This window comes from Rhinopithecus roxellana, chromosome 20 (genome assembly GCF_007565055.1).
Source record: "Rhinopithecus roxellana isolate Shanxi Qingling chromosome 20, ASM756505v1, whole genome shotgun sequence".
Lineage (NCBI taxonomy): Eukaryota > Metazoa > Chordata > Mammalia > Primates > Cercopithecidae > Rhinopithecus > Rhinopithecus roxellana.
Window position 1 is genome coordinate 50,126,761 of NC_044568.1, and position 19,678 is coordinate 50,146,438.

The 19,678-nt window shown below is 45.7% G+C and overlaps 1 protein-coding gene across 2 annotated transcripts in view; it reads left to right on the forward strand.

Moving 5' to 3' along the window:
• Positions 1 to 14,665, forward strand: part of XYLT1 (xylosyltransferase 1) — a 370,795-nt gene extending 356,130 nt beyond the window's left edge. For both annotated transcript variants that reach the window (XM_030924432.1, XM_030924433.1), the window contains one exon: positions 8,147 to 14,665. In XM_030924432.1, coding sequence (XP_030780292.1) covers positions 8,147 to 8,469 — 323 coding nt within the window. In that variant the 3' untranslated portion in view covers positions 8,470 to 14,665. The remainder of the gene's footprint in view (positions 1 to 8,146) is intronic.
• The last annotated feature ends 5,013 nt before the right edge of the window (positions 14,666 to 19,678 follow it).

Consider the following 19,678-nt stretch of genomic DNA (forward strand, 5'->3'; position numbering starts at 1 on the left):
ATCTTGTTGACTATTTTAAAAAATCCACAACAGGAATTTCTGTTCATCAAAAATATGATACACCAGGTGGAAAAGATGAACCACCTAATAGTGGAAGATACTTGCTACATTTTTTTAAAGTACTTATCTTCAGAATTTATAAAGAAATGCCATGAATCAGAAGTTGGCCAATCCAGCCCACTACCTGTTTTTGTAAATAAAATTTTATTGGAACACAGTCACCACGCTCATTCATTTACACGTTGCCTGCTTCTGCTTTAGAGCTACAGTAGCAGAACTGAATCCTTGTGACAGAGACTGCATGGCCCACAAAGCCAAAAATACTTACTATCTGGCTCTTTACAAAAAAAAAAAAAAAAAAAAAAAAACCCACCAACCCTGCCATAAAAGAGAGAAAAAGGAGGAGAGAACATGAATGGCCCCTCACACCCAGAAAAAGATGTTCAGCCTCATTAAAAATGAGAGAAATGAAAATTTAAAGCAAAGAGAGGTTCCACTTCATACCCATGTTATTGGGAAATGCGTGACAGTTAGATAAGAACCTGTGTTACTAAGGCTAGGAGTAATAGGCATTCATGCAGTGCTAGTGGGAGGGTGAAGTGCTAAGATGAAATGAGTTTAGAAAATGGTTTAGTATCTCCTAGTAAAGCTGAACATACACACACCCTACCATAGACATTTCACTCCCACGTATAGGCCCTATACCTATATATGCTCACATGTATAGAATGCTCACATGAGAATTATTCTTAACAGCACAAAACCAGAAACAGTCTGATTGTCTGACACTGGAAAGGAAAAGCAATTGGCTGCCTGTTCATACAATGGAATATTAGGCAGCAGTGAGTATCAGTAAAGCATGGCATGTGTTGGCTTGGATGAGTCCCTAAAACATAGTGTTGAGGAGGAAATATCATAGATAAATCATTATGATGCATTTATGTCAAGTTCAAAAACAGGCAAAGTCAACAATATCTTATTTCATGTGTCAAAGGCATGTGTCAAAGGCAGCTGTTAGGAAATGAAACACAAAATTAACATGAAATTCAGGTCAGGGTTTCCATCCCCATGGAGAACAGGGCCTGGGATGTCGGTTCCTAACCTGCCTTTTTTCTTTGTCTATTCAAAGGGTTTATGTTTACACTTCTATTTCCCCTCTTTTCACCTCCTTTTATTAAGGGGAAAAGCCTTTCTCCCTGCTCAGATCCTACCTCTAGAGAAACCACTGCCAACAGTTTGGTGTGAATCCTTTTAGAAGTTTTTCAGTACTTTTAAAGCATAAACATAACACACATCATAAATCACAAAACCTTTGCTATTTTAAAAAATGAAATCATACATTTTGTACTGTAAGATTGCTTTTTTTTTTAACTTTCTAAGTTAGTATATATGAAGCTACCAGCTACATGATATTCCACTGGGTTAAAGAACCACAATGTATCTGTTCCCCTATTGGTGAACACATAAGTTTTTGTTGATGATGATAATGATGTTATTGATAATACTGCAAGGAAAAGTCTTTTTTTTTTTTTTTTTTTAAAGTAACTGAGGTTGGCTGGGTGCCATGGCTCATACCTGGCCTCCCAAAGTGCCGGGATTACGAGGCAGGTAGATCACCTGAGGCCAGGAGTTCGAGACCAGCCTGGCCAACATGGTGAAACCCTGCCTCTACTAAAAATACAAAAATTAGCCAGGTGTGGTGGCGCACAACTGTAGTTCCAGCTACTTGAGAGGCTGAGGCATGAGAATCGCTTGAACCTGGGAGGTGGGTGAGCCGAAATTGTGCCACTGCACTCCACTTGGGTGACAGAGTGAGGTTCTATCTCAAAAAAAAAAAAAGAATTTAGGTCTGGCCCTTTTGCCTAGGCTGGAGTGCAGTCATGCAGTCCTAGCTCACTGCAGCCTCAAGCTCCTGGGCTCAAGTAATTCTCTCACCTCAGCCTCTTAAGTAGCTGAGACTACAGGAGTGTGCCGCCATGCCCGGCTATTTTTTTTTTTTTTACTATTTTTGTAGGGGTGTGGTCTCACTGTGTTGTCCCGGCTGGTCTCAAACTCCTGGCTCTAACCAACCCTCCCACCTCGGCTACCCAAAGAGCTGGGATTACAAGCATGAGCCACCCACCACACCCAGCCCCAACAAGGAAGAGTCTTAAACATAAAATTGTACATCTCTGTGCAGGCACATCCATAACACAAACTTTTAGAAACAGGATGTCTGGATCTGTCTATATTTGGAATTGTTCATGTCCATCTAACAGATCACAAACTCAAAAACCAGAAATGCATTACAGCCTGTTAGTTTCAAAGAGTTCTGGATTGGGTGCCCTTTAGCTAATGATGCAAGGGGATGGGGACGCAGCAGTGGGGAGGAGGTGCCTGGAGTCCTAGCAAAGGAGTTGTTTGGGAAAAGCTCTCAAACCACTTTTTCCTCTGCTCTCACACTGCCATAATCAACACAGAAGACTTCCACGACAGCAAAATACGTGGGAGAATTTTCCCCGTCGGCAAGCAAGCAATCAGTTCTGCAGTGGACACCAACTGGGTATCCCCCAATTCAGTTCCAACATTCTCCACCCAGAGGTAGCATCAGACACCACAGAGTGAGAGCTCAGTGCCGTAAGACCACCCCCTCCTGCCTGCTAATCTCAAGTCTGGGCCTCTGGAACTTCTGACGAAGTGGTTTCAAATTGGGGTTCCCACAGCCCCCTCTTTGGGCTCAATTACTCTGCTAGAGCAGCTCACAGAACTCAGGGAAACACTTACATTTATTGGTTTGTTATGAAAGATATTTTAAGGGATACAGATCAACAGCCAGATGAAGCTATACAGAGGGCAAGGTCTAGAGAGGTCCTGAGTGCAGGAGTTTCTGTCCCCATGGCATTGGGGTGCCCACCCTCCCAGCAGGTGGATGAATCTGTCCCCATGACATTGGGGTGCCCACCCTCCCGGCAGGTGGATGAATCTGTCTCCATGGCATTGGGGTCCACCACCCTCCTGGCAGGTGGATGAGTCTGTCCCCATGGCATTGGGGTGCCCACCCTCCCGGCAGGTGGATAACTTCTTCCTTACTTTCCAGTGAAGAAGCTACCACGTGTTCAGCTCTCCAGAAGCTCCTCAAACCCTGTCCTTTGGGCCTTTTATGAAAACTTCATTGGTTATCCATGATTGAAGCATGACAACCGTGTCAAAATGTGATTGGACAAAAAGGGTCTGACCTAACCCAGCGAGGCCTGTCTGTTCAGATTCTCCTTGGCCCTCTGTGCAATAATTCCTTCCTCCAGGGTGTGCGTTAGGGCCCCCTCTGGAATGAGAGTCCTATCACCCACAATCTGATTAGATTCCGGCATTGGGCAGGAGAAGGGGGACAGGAGGAGGCCAGAGAGAGAGAGATTCTATTTCCTGAGTCCTAAAGTGCCCAACACTGTAACAAAACACTGTAACAAGGATTACAGGAGTTCTGAGCCCAGAACCGTGGACAAAAACCAGTATCACAGCCGGGTGCAGTGGCTCACGCCTGTAATCCCAGCTCTTTAGGAGACTGAGGTGAACTTGAGGTCAGGAGTTCAAGACCAGCCTGGCCAATGTGGTGAAACCCCCGTCTCTCCTAAAAGTACAAAAAATTAGCCAGGCATGGTGGTGGGTGCCTGTAATCCCAGCTACTCAGGAGGCTGAGGCATGAGAATCGTTTGAACCCAGGAGGCAGAAGTTGCAGTGAGCCAAGATCACACCACTGCACTCTAGCCTGGGCGACAGAGCAAGACTCTGTCTCCAAAACAGTAAGTAAATAGGCTAGACACAGTGGCTCATGCCTGTAATCCCAGCACTTTGGGAGACTGAGGTGGGCAGATCACCTGAGGTCAGGAGTTCGAGACCAGCCTGACCAACATAGAGAAACCCCGTCTCTACTAAAAATACAAAATTAGCCAGGCATGGTGACGCGTGCCTGTGATCCCAGCTACTCGGGAAGCTGAGGCAGAATCGCTTGATCCCAGGAAGTGGAGGTTGCGGTGAGCTGAGATTACACCACTGCACTCCAGCCTGGGCAATAAGAGTGAGACTCCGTCTCAAAAAAAATCAGTCAATCAATCCTCTATCATAGCAGTCTCAAAGGGAATGCTCAGCTTCTGCTGTCTTTGTGCAGAGCAAGCAGAAAGATAGAGACCTCATGTTTTCTTGAGCTGGAAGCCTGTTCCTTCTTCCCCTATGAACCAGGCAAACGACAGGCCCTCCAGAGCTGACCAGGCCCAATCCCACCCTCTTAGAGGTCTTAGGTTCCTTCTTGATCAAGTTCACATCTTTAGCATCCCTAAGGATTCCCAATGCCAGACATGGAGGAGAGGGGTGTAATCGGCTGTGTCTTCGCTGCTTCAGGTACACCTGCTGGACAGAATGAAGCAGTGCTCCTGAATACACACCCATGCCAGTAGAGTAGCCTGGGGGCCATTCATGGGGTCCTGATTTTTCCAGTGTTTTCTTCTAGGGTTTCTAAGGAAGGCAGGGATCTCCCCACACACGCCCAGGATAACTCAGGGGTCGTTTTACCCCCACCGAGAGCAGCCTTCCTGTCCTCAGTAATTGTATTTGTTAGCGATATTCCAATGAATGACAGTGAACACGAAGGTGGGAGCAATGCAATTTGTAAAATGATTCATCAAGAGTAATTTTCTATTGATGCGTCCCTGGTAATCGCAAGAAATCCGATGAGGTGGAATTGAGGAAAATTTAATTATAGAGGTGAGCATCGCAAGCTAATATTGTAATAGCGTTTCCCACATTAACCTCATTTCTCATAAGGGTTTTTTCCATCAACCACAATGTTTGGTTCCCAGTGTTCGCGTATTTGTTAGATGTTCTTTTCCCTTTGAATGTCCTGCCTTTTGTCAGTTTCAGTATCTCCTCATGCTCCACTTTCTCACTCTGCAGAATGGAGGTGCTGAGGGGCTCTGATAGAGGAATTAGGGCCTGCACCAAAGACGGCAGGCCCTGTTCTCCTGGCAGGTGGGGCTGGAGCTACCCACCCTACCCTGTATTAGAGAAAGATGGGTTAAGACCAGACTTCCAAACACAGTGGCTCCTAACTACCATGAGAGAAAGCAGCTTTGCTAAACCCTTGCAAGACAGAGTATGTGCTCAATGATGGCTCACCTCCTTCCTCCCACTTGTGCCCATCCAAACCACAGGACCCAACCCTTTTGCTTCCTGGGGCATTGGGAATTAAAGGAATGATGATCTTGTCTGTGTTAGTCAAGGCATATTTTGAATTCATTTGCTATTCTCATTGCTTTTAGAAGGGTAAGCATATGGTCTTTCTTCCTTCTTCTTGCCTACTCTAGACACTTGTTAATCATCCAGGCTATCCTGGGTGCCTTTGGTGGTGGCAGCTGCTGTCAGGCAAACAGGAAGCACTGTCTTCTGAACATTGCATTATCTTGGAAGGTTTCTTGTAATCCTAGCTATCTCAGCTCTTGCAAAACCTGATTTGGTAAAGCACAACTCACCAGACTCATTGGCCAGCCTTTCTTAAAAAAAAAAAAAAAAAAAAAAAAAACTATGTGCTTCTACTAAGCAATAAAACAAGCAATGAATGTGAATGTCTCCAAAATATTAGAACTAATAGAAGTATATACCTTCTTTCCTTCACCCTAAATTGCTGTACTTCCTGATTCCCCATTGTGAAGCCCTGGGGAGGTAGTAATAGTCCCTGTCATGTACATGTTACCGTTTAACCCACTTATGCCTGAGGTTGCAATTTTTTGAAATTTTTTTTTTTTTGAGATGGAGTCTCACTCTGTCAACCAGGCTGGGGTGCAATGGTGTGATCTTGGCTCACTGCAACCTCTGCCTCCCAGGTTCAAACAATTCTCCTGCCTTACCCTCCCAAGTAGCTAGGATTATAGGCATCAGCCACCACACCTGGCTTATTTTTGTATTTTTAGTAGAGACAGGGTTTCACCATGTTGGCCAGGCTGGTCTCGAAGTCCTGACCTCAAGTGATCCACCTGCCGCAGCCTCCCAAAGTTCTGGGATTACAGGTGTGAGCCACCGTGCCCGGCTCAATTGTTTGAATTTTTGCATGAGTGAAATATCAGACCTTGGCGATGACCCTGAGCAATAGAATAACATGGTGAGTGATAAGCACTGCCTTTGGAGTTAGTCAGTCCTGGATTTAACCCCAGATCTGTCTCTAACTCCAGCTGCCTCTGTTTCCCCATCTGTAAAATAGGGATGATAAAACCAGACCCCCTAGTTTTTTAGGTATCTGAGGATTATGGACTAATATCAACAGTAATTAATCCTAGCTGTATTTGTCTGTTCTCATGCTGCTAATAATGACATACCTAAGACTGGGTAACCTATAAAGGTAAGAAGTTTAATGGACTCACAGTTCCACATGGTCAGGGAGGCCTCACAATCATGACAGAAGACAAAGGAGAAGCAAAGGCACATCTTACATGGTGGCAGGCAAGAGCGCCTGTGCAGGGGAACTCCCCTTTAAAAAAAACTCAACAGATCTCATTAGACTTATTCACTATCACAAGAACAGCAAGAGAAAAACCCACCATGATTCAATTACCTCCCACCAGGTCCCTCTCACAACAAGTGGGGATTATGGGAGCTACAATTCAAGGTGAGATTTGGGTGGGGACATAGCCAAACCGTATCACTAGCTAAGCTTTTCCCAGCACTTAGTATACGCTGGGTGTCATTTGTAAACACTTTCTATGAGTCAGCCCATTTAAGCCTCACAAAGCGAGAAGGAAGGTATTAGTACTTGACCCATTTTATTGATGAGGAAACTGAGGTACAAGGCATGGAGGTCAGAAGTCACACACCTGGTATGTTGGACGTGGGGATGCAAAACCAGACGGCTTTGCATCTGTGGTACCTGGGCTCTTGTATGAAGTGCTTCACAAAGTGACTGGCATATAGGAGGGGCCCAGCAAGGCAGCACTGTTCTGAGAGCTACTTCGAACTCCCATCCCGCCTCAACCAGGTTCAGACTTCATACTTCCAGAGTGATTGTGCTGTGGTCAGTTCATGCACCCTGTCTTAGGCTTCTAGGAAGCAGAAATCCAACTTATGCAGAGTACAAGGTGGACACTCAGCAGCTGAGATCTGGGCTCCCCAAACAGACCTGGGTACACACTTTGGCTGCGACACTCAGCATCTGTGTGATTTGGGGAAAGAGGCTTAATTCAGATTTGCACTTGCTGTTCCCTCTGCCCAGAATTCTCTTCCCCAGGATCTGTATGTTAATCATCACTCAGCTCAGATGTCATTTCCCCAGAGAGGTCTCCCCTACCCACCTTGTCTAACATAAACACCCTGTCACTCTCTAACCCAGGGGTCAACAAACGTTTTTTGTAAAGGGCTAGATAGAAAATATTTTCAGCTTGTTGGGTTAAATACAGTCTCTGTCTCAAGTACTCAGCTCTGGTAGCACAAAAGCAGCCATAGACAATATACAAATACATGGTCACAGCCATGTTCCAATAAAACTTTATTTACAAACACAGGCCACATTAGGTCCAAGGACTGCAGTTTGCCACCCTCTTCTCTCAATACCCTGGTGTTTTTTTTTTTTTTTTTTTTTTTTTTTTTTTTTTTTTTTTTTGCCTTCGTGACACTTACCACTGCCTGAAATAACCTTATTTATCTACTTGTTTATTTCTTTGTTGTTGTTCTCCCTCCACTGGATCTTAACCTTCCTATCTGGTTTGCTCCAGCACCTAGAATAGATCCTGGTACCTAATAGGTACTTAATATACCTTTATCAAATGAGACAGTGCCTTGCAGACCATGGGTGTTTAGTAAATATGTGTTGACTGAATGCCTGGCACAATGTAGGTGCTTAAAAATATGTATCAGCTGAATCAGTGTCTGCACTATCAAAGGTGCTCTGTAAACATGTGTTGAATGAATAAAGGCATGCACCAGGCCCTGTACAGAGTGGGCTCTGTCCTTACGGGCTCAGTTTTCTCAGCTGTGAAATGGGACTGCTAAAAGAACTTCCTCATGAGATTGTCATGTGAATTAAATGAGGCGATGCGTGATGCCCAGTGCAGCACCAGGCACAGGGTTAAGTATGACTAGGCATCCTATTGGTGGCTGTTCTAATGCTCAGATTGTTCCCTTTGTCTTTCAGAGGAGGCACTGAAGCTGCACAATGGGCCCCACCGCAACGCCTACATGGAGCAAAGCTTCCAGAGCCTGAACCCCGTCCTCAGCCTGCCCATCAGCCCCGCCCAGGTGGAGCAGGCACGGAGGAACGCAGCCTCCGCGGGCACAGTGCTGGAGGGATGGCTGGACTCGTTGGTGGGCGGGATGTGGACTGCCATGGACATCTGTGCCACGGGCCCCACGGCCTGCCGGGTCATGCAGATCTGCAGCCAGACGGCCTGGAGCTCCTTCAGCCCTGACCCCAAGTCGGAGCTGGGAGCGGTCAAACCTGATGGCCGGCTCAGGTAGCACTGGGCACGAGGAGTGGGCCACAGCAGGATCTCAACAGGAAAGCAGCCAGTGGGGTTGTGGGGCCTGAACCCTGGCCTCCCACCCTGGGGGGGGCACCCTCTGAGAATGGGTCTCTCCTGGCCATAGAATGATGGAAAGGGAAGGTCAGCAGGTCAAAGCAGGATCAGCCAACAACCTGCCTTTGGCAAGGGTGGGACGGCTCAGTCCCTGCACTGTGACGGTCTCACCTCTTCTGGTTGATCCTCAAGTCCTACAGGTTCCTTGTCTTCCCCGTCCAGTGACCCACCCCGCCCCCAGATGAGTGATTTTCAAACTTTTATTTTAAGCAGCAGAACTTTGTTTACTGAGCACAGTCATAAGTGGAGTTCAGGGTGCGGACGAAATCCAACCTGCTCTGGTTGAAGCCGAAGAGTCCAAGGTTCCCTCCCAAAGCTCAGCCCTTCGGTCGGTCCCCTTGCCCAGGGTATCTCCTACAGTACCTCTTCAGAACCCAAGGGCTCTGCAAATGCCAGTTTGACAAGCACTGCCCAGACCAACCATGGGTTCAGACTCCAGCCTCGCCCTTTGGTTCATCTTTCTGCTCCTCTCTTGGCTGAGGGACTTTTGTGCCAGCCTTGGTCGTGGTCCCTTTCCCATGGAGGCTGCAGCCTTGGGAGAGCTCTGAGCCTCTCAGCAGCCCTCCTTGGGTTGAGCTATTCTCCTTAGTAACTAGGTAAGTGGGAAAGCCTTTTGATGTGGCATGGCCAAGGTCCAGCCACAAGTGCAACTGCCACCTGTCCAGGGGTCTAGGCCTCCTTCCCTCAAGGCTGCCACACAAAGTAGCAGAAATAGAATGATGTTTGTGAGCACCAAACTCAAGACCATGACCTTCTTTGATCCTTGAAAATGGGAACTTTGATGGCCATGACCATGAAACTCACAAGGCAACCCCGTGAAACTCACAAGGCAACGCCGTGAAACTCACAAAGCAATGCTTGGAGCAAAACTGAGCTAGACAGCACAGCAGCACCCGTCCCCTGCCAGAGCCCTTCTGTTCTGAGGTCAGACACACAAACCCTTTGTCAGTTGCACGCCGGTGCTGTTGGGAGTGACCAAACGCATGAACCAGACTTTTCCCGTCCAGGAAATAGCATTTCAGATTTGGTTTTTAATTTCATGCCCTTCCTAATCCAAGGAGCCAACAGGCTCAACGGGACATGCAACATAAAAGTGGGAAGGTTATTTAAACAACAAAAAACAGTATGATTCAAGTGTTTGAGTTACCAGAAACCCAAAAGGTTTCCCTGCCACGAGCCCCTTGGAGTGTCATCCCTGTTCACCAGGAGAGCCCTTCGCAGGAGGCCTCCCTTGCTCCTGTAATCCCACCTCCCCTGAATGATGGGATTCCCTTGGAAAAAGGGCTCACCCCTGGTAGCCATCTGCCCTTCCCATGGAGAGCCAGTCCTGACACTTCTCTCCAGCATGGGTTTAAAGGGGCTGCCCTTCGTTCTGTATTTGCCCCATCCCAAACCTCGCAAAGCAGGATGTCCTGTTAGCAATGGAGGATGTAGAGAACGGTCACTTTAGGTATTTATTATTTATATGTTTTAGTCAATGACTAATTAGTAGGTGCTGTTTTTGCAGCTTGTCAATTATGTTATCTTACTAACTGCAGCTGCCTTTATTCACAAAAGGCCCCTTTTCCCACCCTCTGGTGTCTCTCTCTCTGCGTCTACTCCCCATCCTCCTCATCCTCAGAGTAAAGCAGGGGCATTGAACACCATGCCAAGAAAGCTCCAACCCGCATCTTCCACTGGCTTTGAGTGGGGTGCCTTGGGGACCGTTGGAGCTTCGCTTTTTCCTTATATAGAGTGTCAGCCTCATCTCTCCCTCAGATCCTAAGAGTATTGGAATTCCTGAGCCTCCCATCCTCCTCCAACTCACCCCCCGCCACAGGCACGAGGAGGTAACAGGCAGAAAGCTTGGAGGGTGGGTGGGTGGGGAATGTGCTAGCTGCAGAGAGCCTGGGCCATCCCTGCTTGCTCCATGGATGCCTTCCCATGGCCCATCTAATCATGGGCATCCATGCGACCTTAACGGAGAGAAACAGGCTCCTTTGAGCGAGATCCATCTCAGGAAGAGGGTCATCAGATCCAGGCAGCAGAGCCCAGGAGATAGTCATTCTCAACAGCGATTCTGGGGATTTCACGGTACTTTTCTCAGAAAGCCCCTATGATCTCTTTTACAGACTCTATAGTGGCCAGAAGCTGGGTACCACATCCTCTTTCTGCTCCCGGCCTCTGCCTCTGGCCACGGTTTCCCTGGGGCTGCTGAAGCCACTTCAGGAACTTCCCTTTCACCCTCCTTGCTGGGCCACTAGTGCTTTGTGTTCGCAGCGTTATTTGCAGTGGCTTTGGGGACTCAGCAGTGGCAAGTCCCTGCGCATAATGTGAACTTGCAGACGTCAAGATGGGGTCTCTCCTGCACCCACTAACATGTCTGCCTTTTTTTGTTTTTATCCTGGAACAAGTGGAGAAATGGCAGAGTTGGCTGACTCTGGGGACCCTTCCCTTTTTCCTGTGACTTCATTTCTTCCTCACCACAGCTATTTCGGGGAGCTGAGAAGTCACACAGTATTCCTCTGCCTTCTCTAATGTTATTAGAGACCAGAGAATAAGGTTGCAGATATTACATTTGGTTTTAAAAAAAAAAAAAAAAGGAAAATCCCAAACAAAGCCCAGCATGATTTGAGAAAAGAGGATGTTTTTCCAGGGAAAATATTTTTTTTTAACCTGCCTGAGAATGATTTATTTGCTGGAGGCCATTGTCAGACAGCCTGGAGCTTGGGTTCTGGAAGACTTCAAAAGCATAGGGCTGTGGTCTTTGGAAACCTATAAGCCTGCAGGGCATAGCACCTATGAGCTGAGCCAGTGACAAGGTCCCTAGAAACTCAGGAAGGCTTCATGGTGGGCCTTGGGGTGTCGGTTTGTGGAGAGAAGGAAGCATTCCTTAGGCTGCAGCCCTCCATAGTGTCCCACTCACTGAGTGACATTCAGGCAGAAATTGAGCTCAGGAGACAGCCAGCCTTCCCACATCCCACTTCACTTCCTGGTCCACGCATAAAGCAGTGTGTCTCCAAGGACGCAGTGAGCAATTCCCCTGTGTTGTAAGAAGTACACTGCTTTCTCCCTTTGCAGAGGGAAAAAAAGGCTTTCCTGGTGAGATCATGAGTCCTTCTGGCTTCATTTCTCATTGTGGGTTTAACTTCTAAAATGCAAATGGAGTTTAGAGAGGATGAGCAGAACCACAGGACCCGCCCCCACTTCTCGCTCACTGCAATTGCTTCTACTTTGGGCACAAGTTTGGGTGTTTGAAGACCATGTTTCCCTCTGGTTCTCTAGTTGGCAAATAGTCAGAAGACACTGGTTAGAACCTTAAGCTTTCTGCCAGAAAGATACAGAGAGCAGGGCAGTAGCTACCAGGAGTAGGGTATGAATAAAGAGCCCTTCCACAACCAAGTTCACTGAGGATTTGGAGCACCGGCTCTCCAGCAGCATCCAGGGGTGGAGAGGTGTACATTCTAGAAGCAGCTGTCCGCTTTAAAGCACTCCGCTTTAAAGACAGCAAGCTAGACCTACAGGATCAAAGCCACACACTGTGGTAGGGGTTACAGATGCTTACGGAGCCCAGGATACTAGCACAGATGAGTGAAATGGTTGCTGTGAGACAAAAGGGCATGATGGGAGTGGGGATGGGGACTGTGGTCTTACTGACATGAACATGACCTACCCGGAACGAGCAGCTGCTACTCAGCCCCAACCTATCATTGTATGTTAAAAATGTAAGCACAGTGTAGTGGAATCTTCCAATTTGGAAAGGAAGCCAGAAATCCAGATTTTTTGAAAAAAAATCTGATTTTTTCAATGTCGGTTTTTTTGTTTGTTTTAAACAGATAGTGGGCAAAGAAAAATTCCACTGTTCCACGTGTGCACTGCCAGCAACCTCTGCTCTCTGGCGAGGTGGTTTAAAGTGAGATTATGCATTGCCCTGGTAGAAGAGGAAAAAAGCCAGCATCAAGTCAGGGCAAAAATAACAGCCCATGTTGAACTCTAAATGGGGACCTCTTGCTAAGTCAAATTCCCCTCCCCAAGAGACAGTTCCACAAAGGGGTAATGGATCATTCAGCTCTCCTGGTCCCAAGATTGTGCTGAAGGGAAGAAGGAACAGAATCTGAAGAAATGGACTGCTGCCGCTTAGATATGCAGAGGTCCACATCTGCCTGGGGCTACACCTTGTGGGACAGTCTAGGAGGAGGAGGAGGTAGGGTGTGAAACAGCCAGGCTCTCTCCAAATCCCAAGCGTAGACAGCCATCTTGCCCCATCCCTGAAAGCCTCTTTGGAAATCACATAGGGCTGTGCTGGCTCATGGGATGTCCTGTTTGCTTCTGCCTCAATTACCTTACTTTGCCCATGGGTCTACCACAGGCGCTACCTCATTGTGTCTGCTGAGTTTACCTGGGAGGGGGGAACGAAGTTGTCCAAATCTGCTTGAGCTGAATGTATGATCTATGCAAATTCTCTCTCTCCTCTCTCTCTTCCTCTCTGGCTCTCTAACTTAGAAGTTTTTTATTTGTTTGTTTTTACCTTGCAAACAAGATACTGTATAGGACCCTCTTAAGATGGAGGAGGGCTTTCTTGCGCCACCTGTGTTTACCCCTCACGTTGTCTTTGGCTCTGGTCTTGCCAAGCTTATGCAGGGAGAAAGTGGCCTCTCTTCCCTCTCCACTTGGCTGGGAATATTCCAACTGCCTCTGCCTACAGACACCACCAGAAAGCGGGTTCTGCACCTTGTCATCCCCATCCCTAATGCCATCTACTCCATCCCTCATGTTCCTTCAACTTGCTTCTCCCATCCCTCCTTCAAAACAAACAAACAAAAAAAGCCTTAGGTTTCTCCTTTTCGAAATGTGGCCTTAACATTATTTTTGGGAAGCTGACCATCCATCCTTTCCCTCCCATCTCCACCAACATCGCAGAAGAAAGAGCATCGTGAAGCTTCTGTGGCAGCCTCCTAAGGGAGGGGCTGTCAATCTGTAGTTTGCAGATGCTATAGAAATTGCTTACAAATGTCATCTTTAAGAAAAATGTTCTTATATTTTTCCTATGGGCAAAATGAAGGCTTGGGTGCTCATCTAAAGCTCAGCCAACTCCTGAAGCACTCTCTTAGAGCATATTGCCACTGTAATGGGCTGGCTTAATTACCGGCAGAGTGCTCGAAAAGGCTTTGCAAACCTCCCCTGCCCCCAAGACTGGGTGACTTTATGTACTTCATTCAAGGGTAAATCAGGAGACGTTCTCCATTTATCTCTTCGTCCTTCCTGCCTGGAAAGTGATAGCACTAAATATTCCCGGATGGGTAGTGTTCTCAAAGGGATCACCCTTCTCCTACCTTCAGACTCTATTCTTTACCCTTCCATTGCTCCAGTGCTGATGGAGGCCAAAGACAACCCCAGGGTTTTCACAGGAAATTCACTAGAATTGTGCGCAATTGTCTTTGTAGTCCTTTTGCCTTTTTTTTGTAATATTATGTTGTCAATAGCATTTGTTTGGGTATTTGTTTTAGAGGCCTCGCTCTAAGTTATTACCGTCCCCTTCATTGTTTTCAAAGACATGTGGTGATATAGTTTTTAAAAATAACTATTTTGTTATAGATCATAATATGCATAAAACTGTACAGAAATATTTTGTAATGTGTTGATTTTAAAAAACAGAATCTGTAAATAAAGTTTTAAAAACAGAATTCAAATGGCACACACTGAAATATGTAGATATTTTGCTATTTATTTAAAGGAGTATTTTAAGAGATATTGAACTATCTGAAATTGACCAGTAATCAAAGTTCCAGTCATCTGAATGCTTTTCCTTGAGGTAGAATGTGATTCTCAGAAATGATTGCATTACCTGCCCATTTTTGCACCTTTTCTGTCTTTTTATTTAGCAGAACAACAACAACAACAAAATTGTGCCTTAGCTTTATTTTTTTGTCTAGGGAAGTTTGTTTCTGTCTGACAAAGCAAAATTTTTTGCAGAAAACAGTGGATGTATTAAATACTGTATCATACCAAAAACACTGCAGGTGTATATAGATGCTTTCTGTCATACTGTGTTTTCAGATGCAGAATTTTAAAATTAAAAAAATACTGCCTTTATGGAACAGTGGCTGTATGTGGCTTCTTTTCAGCAATATTGTGCATCTTTACACAATCTCATATTCTCTTCTATCATCTACATGGTGAAGATAGGATGAGTATATAATTTATCATCCAAACTGGGATACTTTTGAGAGTTAAAAGAAGGTACCACATGGATGGGATGCTGAGACTACAAGCATAAATGGCCTCTCTTGGGAAAAACTGGGTGTGTGGACAGATTTCCCTCATAAAAGCTGCTGTCATCTTCTAACTGGATTATAGCAACAACCTCCTATAAGTAATTTATTCTGGTTGAGGCAGAAGTATATGATTTTTAAACCCTTACTGAGTAGAGAATAAGAAGCAACTGCCATGAAAAGTTGCAGTTTCCTGTACACAACTGGTTGGTTGGCAAACCTGTTTCCCTTTCTTCTTTACCACACAGACTACATTTCCCAGATAGCCTTGCTCTTAGCTGTGGCCATGTGACTGAGTCAGGCCAACGGAACAGCGAGACTATTTCCCAGACTTCCTTGCTCTTAGCCATGGCCATGTGACTGACTCAGGCCGGAGGCCGATGGAATGTAGGTAGAATAGGTACGTGGCACCTCTAGCCCTGGTCCCTAAAACTTCCCACTGGAGTCTCTCCTGTCTCAATCTTTCCCCATTTGCCAGCTCAAGTGTTTTGAATCACCTTGATTTTGTGCATTCATTCAATAGACCTATTCTGGTGGTCTTTTTGGAAATTTTGCACAGCCTCTATCTTAAAGGAAGGCAGAGCCACAAATTGGAAGGTAACTGAGCCCCTGCATAGCCACATAAAAGACCACTTGACCAGAGTCACCCCTATTGACTACAACGTGAAAATAAATAAGCATGTATTTTGTTGTGCCCCTGAGACTTTCAGTTACAGCAGGCTAGCCTTAGCTTAACGAATCCAATCAGAAATGGAAATTCAAATGTTTCTTTGGGAAAATCCACATTTTAGTTCCTTCACCCCGTAGGTAAAGTTACAAGAGAGCCAGAAAGGTGAAGGGATTTGCTTGAAGCTACCCATAGTCAGCAGGGTCAAGTCTAGAACCAAAGTTTCCCATCTTCCAATGAGACTTTCATAAGTCATTGGGAAGACCAGTTCCTCCACCCCTGAGGCTGGCTCATTATGTGTGTATGTGTTTTCTGAGGGTTATCCCCAGGGGTTGGGAGCCTAGATGCCTGCATCATAAAGATGCTTCTAATTCACCCTTCAAAATCCTTAAAGGAAGACAGGCACTGAGACACAGGATTTTAGCAGCTAGAACAAAATAGGCTAGATATCTCCCCATTAGACAGACAGAGGGGAAAATATATGGGGAGCTGTGTCAGCTTCAGCCTCCTTGAGCTTGGCTTAGGAGAGATGGTGACTGACTACATATTTAGAAAGATGGATGGACTCAAGATTCATTTGTCAAAACTTTCCAGCCTGACCTTACACCCAAACTCCCTTTCCTCCGCTCGGAGATAAGTCCTCAGAAAATGAGTTCAGTTGCAAGGGAAGAATAAATTTCTAAAAGCTTCGTAGGAGTAAGGATCTTGTTCACTGTGGTGCCTCCAGTATTTAGCACAGGGGAGTCCAGCGTATGGGCACTCAGTGAATATTTAGTGAACGGACAAGTGAATGAGACTATATATCTTAATTAACAATATGGGTATGGGGCCATTTGTCCAAGATTCTGTCTTTACAACCATCATTTAATGGATAGTATTTGTCAAAATATGGGTCATTGTAAAGTAAGCTGTGATTTTTACCTTCAATAATGAGGTTTCTGGGCCTACTGAAGGGTCAGTTGGAATTTCTTTCCTGCCTATTTACTTGGTTTAAGTTCATTAAATTCATGATTTTAAGAGTTGTGTTTTTTTTTTTTTTTTTTTTCTTTAAGGGAATGCTTTTTCAAAGTGTACCTTAAACCTCCACACATATATTTAAAAAAAAAAAAAAAAAAAAAAAAGACTTAAAAATGAGTGATTAGGAGGGGTGCCCTGGGTGTAGTGGGAGTAGAAAGCTCTGTCTCAACAGTGCACCCACCCCCAGCAGCCCGCCTCTTTCATGGCTCCACAGGATATGTAGATGACCATGCTTTGAAACTCTCACCACACCGATGTTGAAAACATCTAGACTTTTTGTAGAGCTGGCTTTGAGGCCTTGCTGCCGAGGTGCTGAAAGTTGAGTTCTAGGCTGCATCTCTGAGCATAAGACCAAACCAAGAATAATTCACTCCACATGGTGTTGGCAAGTTTTAAGGGTGGAAACAGAGCTGGGGCAAGAAGGAGGTATGCCTGGCCTGCCATCATGTTTTGGAGATTCTTGATCCTGTGCATTCATAGTTAGTTCATTTGTTCCACTGCTGGGCCCGGAAACCTCATCAGCCCTAACCCAGATAGGGACTACTGGTCTGAGAATCAAGAGGTCCAGGCCCTTCACAGTTTTGGTTGTGCCCCTGGTTTGCTGTGTGATCATGGTGAGTCTCTTTTCCATGATGAGTCTCAGTCCCCTCAACTGCCAAATAAATGGAAGAATGGGACCCATTGACACCTGGGGTCCATTCAAGTTCAGACGTGTAAGCATATAGTCCAATTCCTACCCGGCACAAAATGCAGAACATGTTAAGGTGCCAGCTCCATGCAAGAAAATATTCCCAAGATGTGATTTTTGACATTCATATCTACGTCAGTCAAGGTTCTTTCACTTTCGAGTAACAGTAACCCAATTCACAGAAGTGTAATCAGAAGGGGAACGTATTGAGTTATGAAATTGTAGAAGATAACAATTAAAACGCAAATTATAAGAACTAGGACAGCACTTGGGGGACTCAAGAACTGAAACTAGCACCCCAATACTCACAGTCCCCTCTTCCTCCATTTTTGCTGGCCTCTGTTTGATATTACCTCCTACAGACAGCTAACTCCACATGGTAAATAAAGAAGGCCCCAGAAGTTCCTGCTCCTTGTCCTTTGAACTCCATAACACAAAAATATCAGTGTCCTTTGTCCTCACTGCCAAAAGGGCTGGCTCTAACTCTGGACCTATCACTCGGATCAGGCAAACAAGGCACTCGATTGGCTGAACCTGGATCACATGCTGACCCCTGTGACCAGGGGATTGGATGGTAAACTGTGATTGGCAGCCCCATCCCCATTACTTGATAGGAGTAGAAGAGAAATGGATCCCCAACGGGAGAGGATGGAGCCAAACAGACAAAAACAACAGATGTCCATTCACTGCCACAGCCAACTGCAGGCCCAGGTGGCTTCCCCGCTTGCCAGTCCAATTCGTTTCTGCTCCTCAAGTGCCCAAATTTTCTCCTCCCAGTTCCTCTATACCTCCCTAAGGAGAAGGACTCTGGGCCTCTCTGAAGCAAATCATTTTAAATAAATATCACATGGATGGTGCAGATGATTTCACCCTCACTTAATTAGCTGTGGAGTGTTTATGCTTATGGAACATGATGGATTGCTCCTTGTAGCCTGGGCACAGGACACGTTAAAAAGGCCCTTCTAACAGCCCTTTGCTAGTGATGGTGGATGATTCTAACTTGCTGCAGGAAGCAGGGCCTGTGTACCTGCCATGAAGAGCAGCATCTCTCTCCACGTTTCTGGAGCATCACCATTCCAGGCTCCACACTGAGCTCTCCACCGCCCTGTCCCCTCAGCAGGCCCGCAGAATGCGCGTGCTAACCAACGCATTCATGATGTGGTATCTGTGGCTTGTTGAGTTAGTGTGTTCAGCTTCAAAACATAGAGCTGATGAGAATACCAATGGCTAACCCCGTGGTAGAAAGCGCTGGTAATGGACAGGCTATTAGGCATCAGAGCAGATTAGGTGAGACTCCAGAAAAACACTGGGAACATTTTCCAAATGACACATCCAGACTGATCCACCTACTGCCAATTTTCAAGTGCCTCTGACCAAAATAAGGACCCCTCCTCCAACTTAAGGGTCAGATAATCCTGTGTCCAAACACTCATCTTTTTAATCATGGATCAGCTAAGTCAGATTTGAGACAAGTTCCCTAATGTCTCTGGGCCTCAGATTCCCTATATATATGTTGGGGATAATAATTACTCATAAAGCTGCTGGGAGAATTTTAAAAAGACAAAGTGTGTGAAATAGCCTAGTATCTGCATACAGAAAGAGCTCAATAAATATCAGTTATCCCTGCCTTCTCACTCCAAAGGTGAAAGTTCCTTGAGGGCAAGGACAGTGTCTATATTCTCGGCACACATTACATGCCTTGACAATGTAAGATGTTGTGCCAGTGTTTGATGAATGAATGAATGAGCATGTGAACTGGACTGCTGCTACATCCGTAATTTCCTCAGGGGCGTTCCATTTAGTCTGGCCTCCATGTTCTCTATTGCAGACTGGAAATCTTCCTTAAGCCTCCATTTGCGACAAGGTGGCATCACCTTGACTTCAGAGATTTAAATGAGATTTTTTCAAAACACCCCAAACTGAGGGAGACACAGTATTGTCCCCCCAATCTCTTTGGAGGTTCTTGGGGACAGTCAACTTCAGCTACAACCCTGGGTCTCATTTCCACTGAATTGGTTCATTTTACAGATCACCGTTTTATTCTACAAGTTCTTTTTTTTTTTTTTTTCTCCTTTCTGCACTATATGACTTCTCCCTAATAAGTACACTGATCCCTTTATTCCTCAAAATACAATTGTAGAACTATGTGGAAAGCAGATTTCACCAAGGCATTCAGATAAGGGATTGCATAAGATTTCAAATGATTTAGAATATTACATACTCCCTTTCTTGGAAGTTTTAGAAATCTCTCAATGGCCACCTGCCTGGGCAATCTCCAGCTTCCAGACATGTTTCCGTCTCCCTCCCTCTGTCTGTTTTGTCTGCTCTCCTGCACCTCCCAAAACTCTCTGTTATCTCTTTTCACCTTGCTGACTCTTTGCAGACCAGCCTCACTCAGGACTTCACATTCCACACCTAAAGAATACTGGAAAGCTAAGTTCTCTTGTAAGTTCCGAGCTTCTATGTT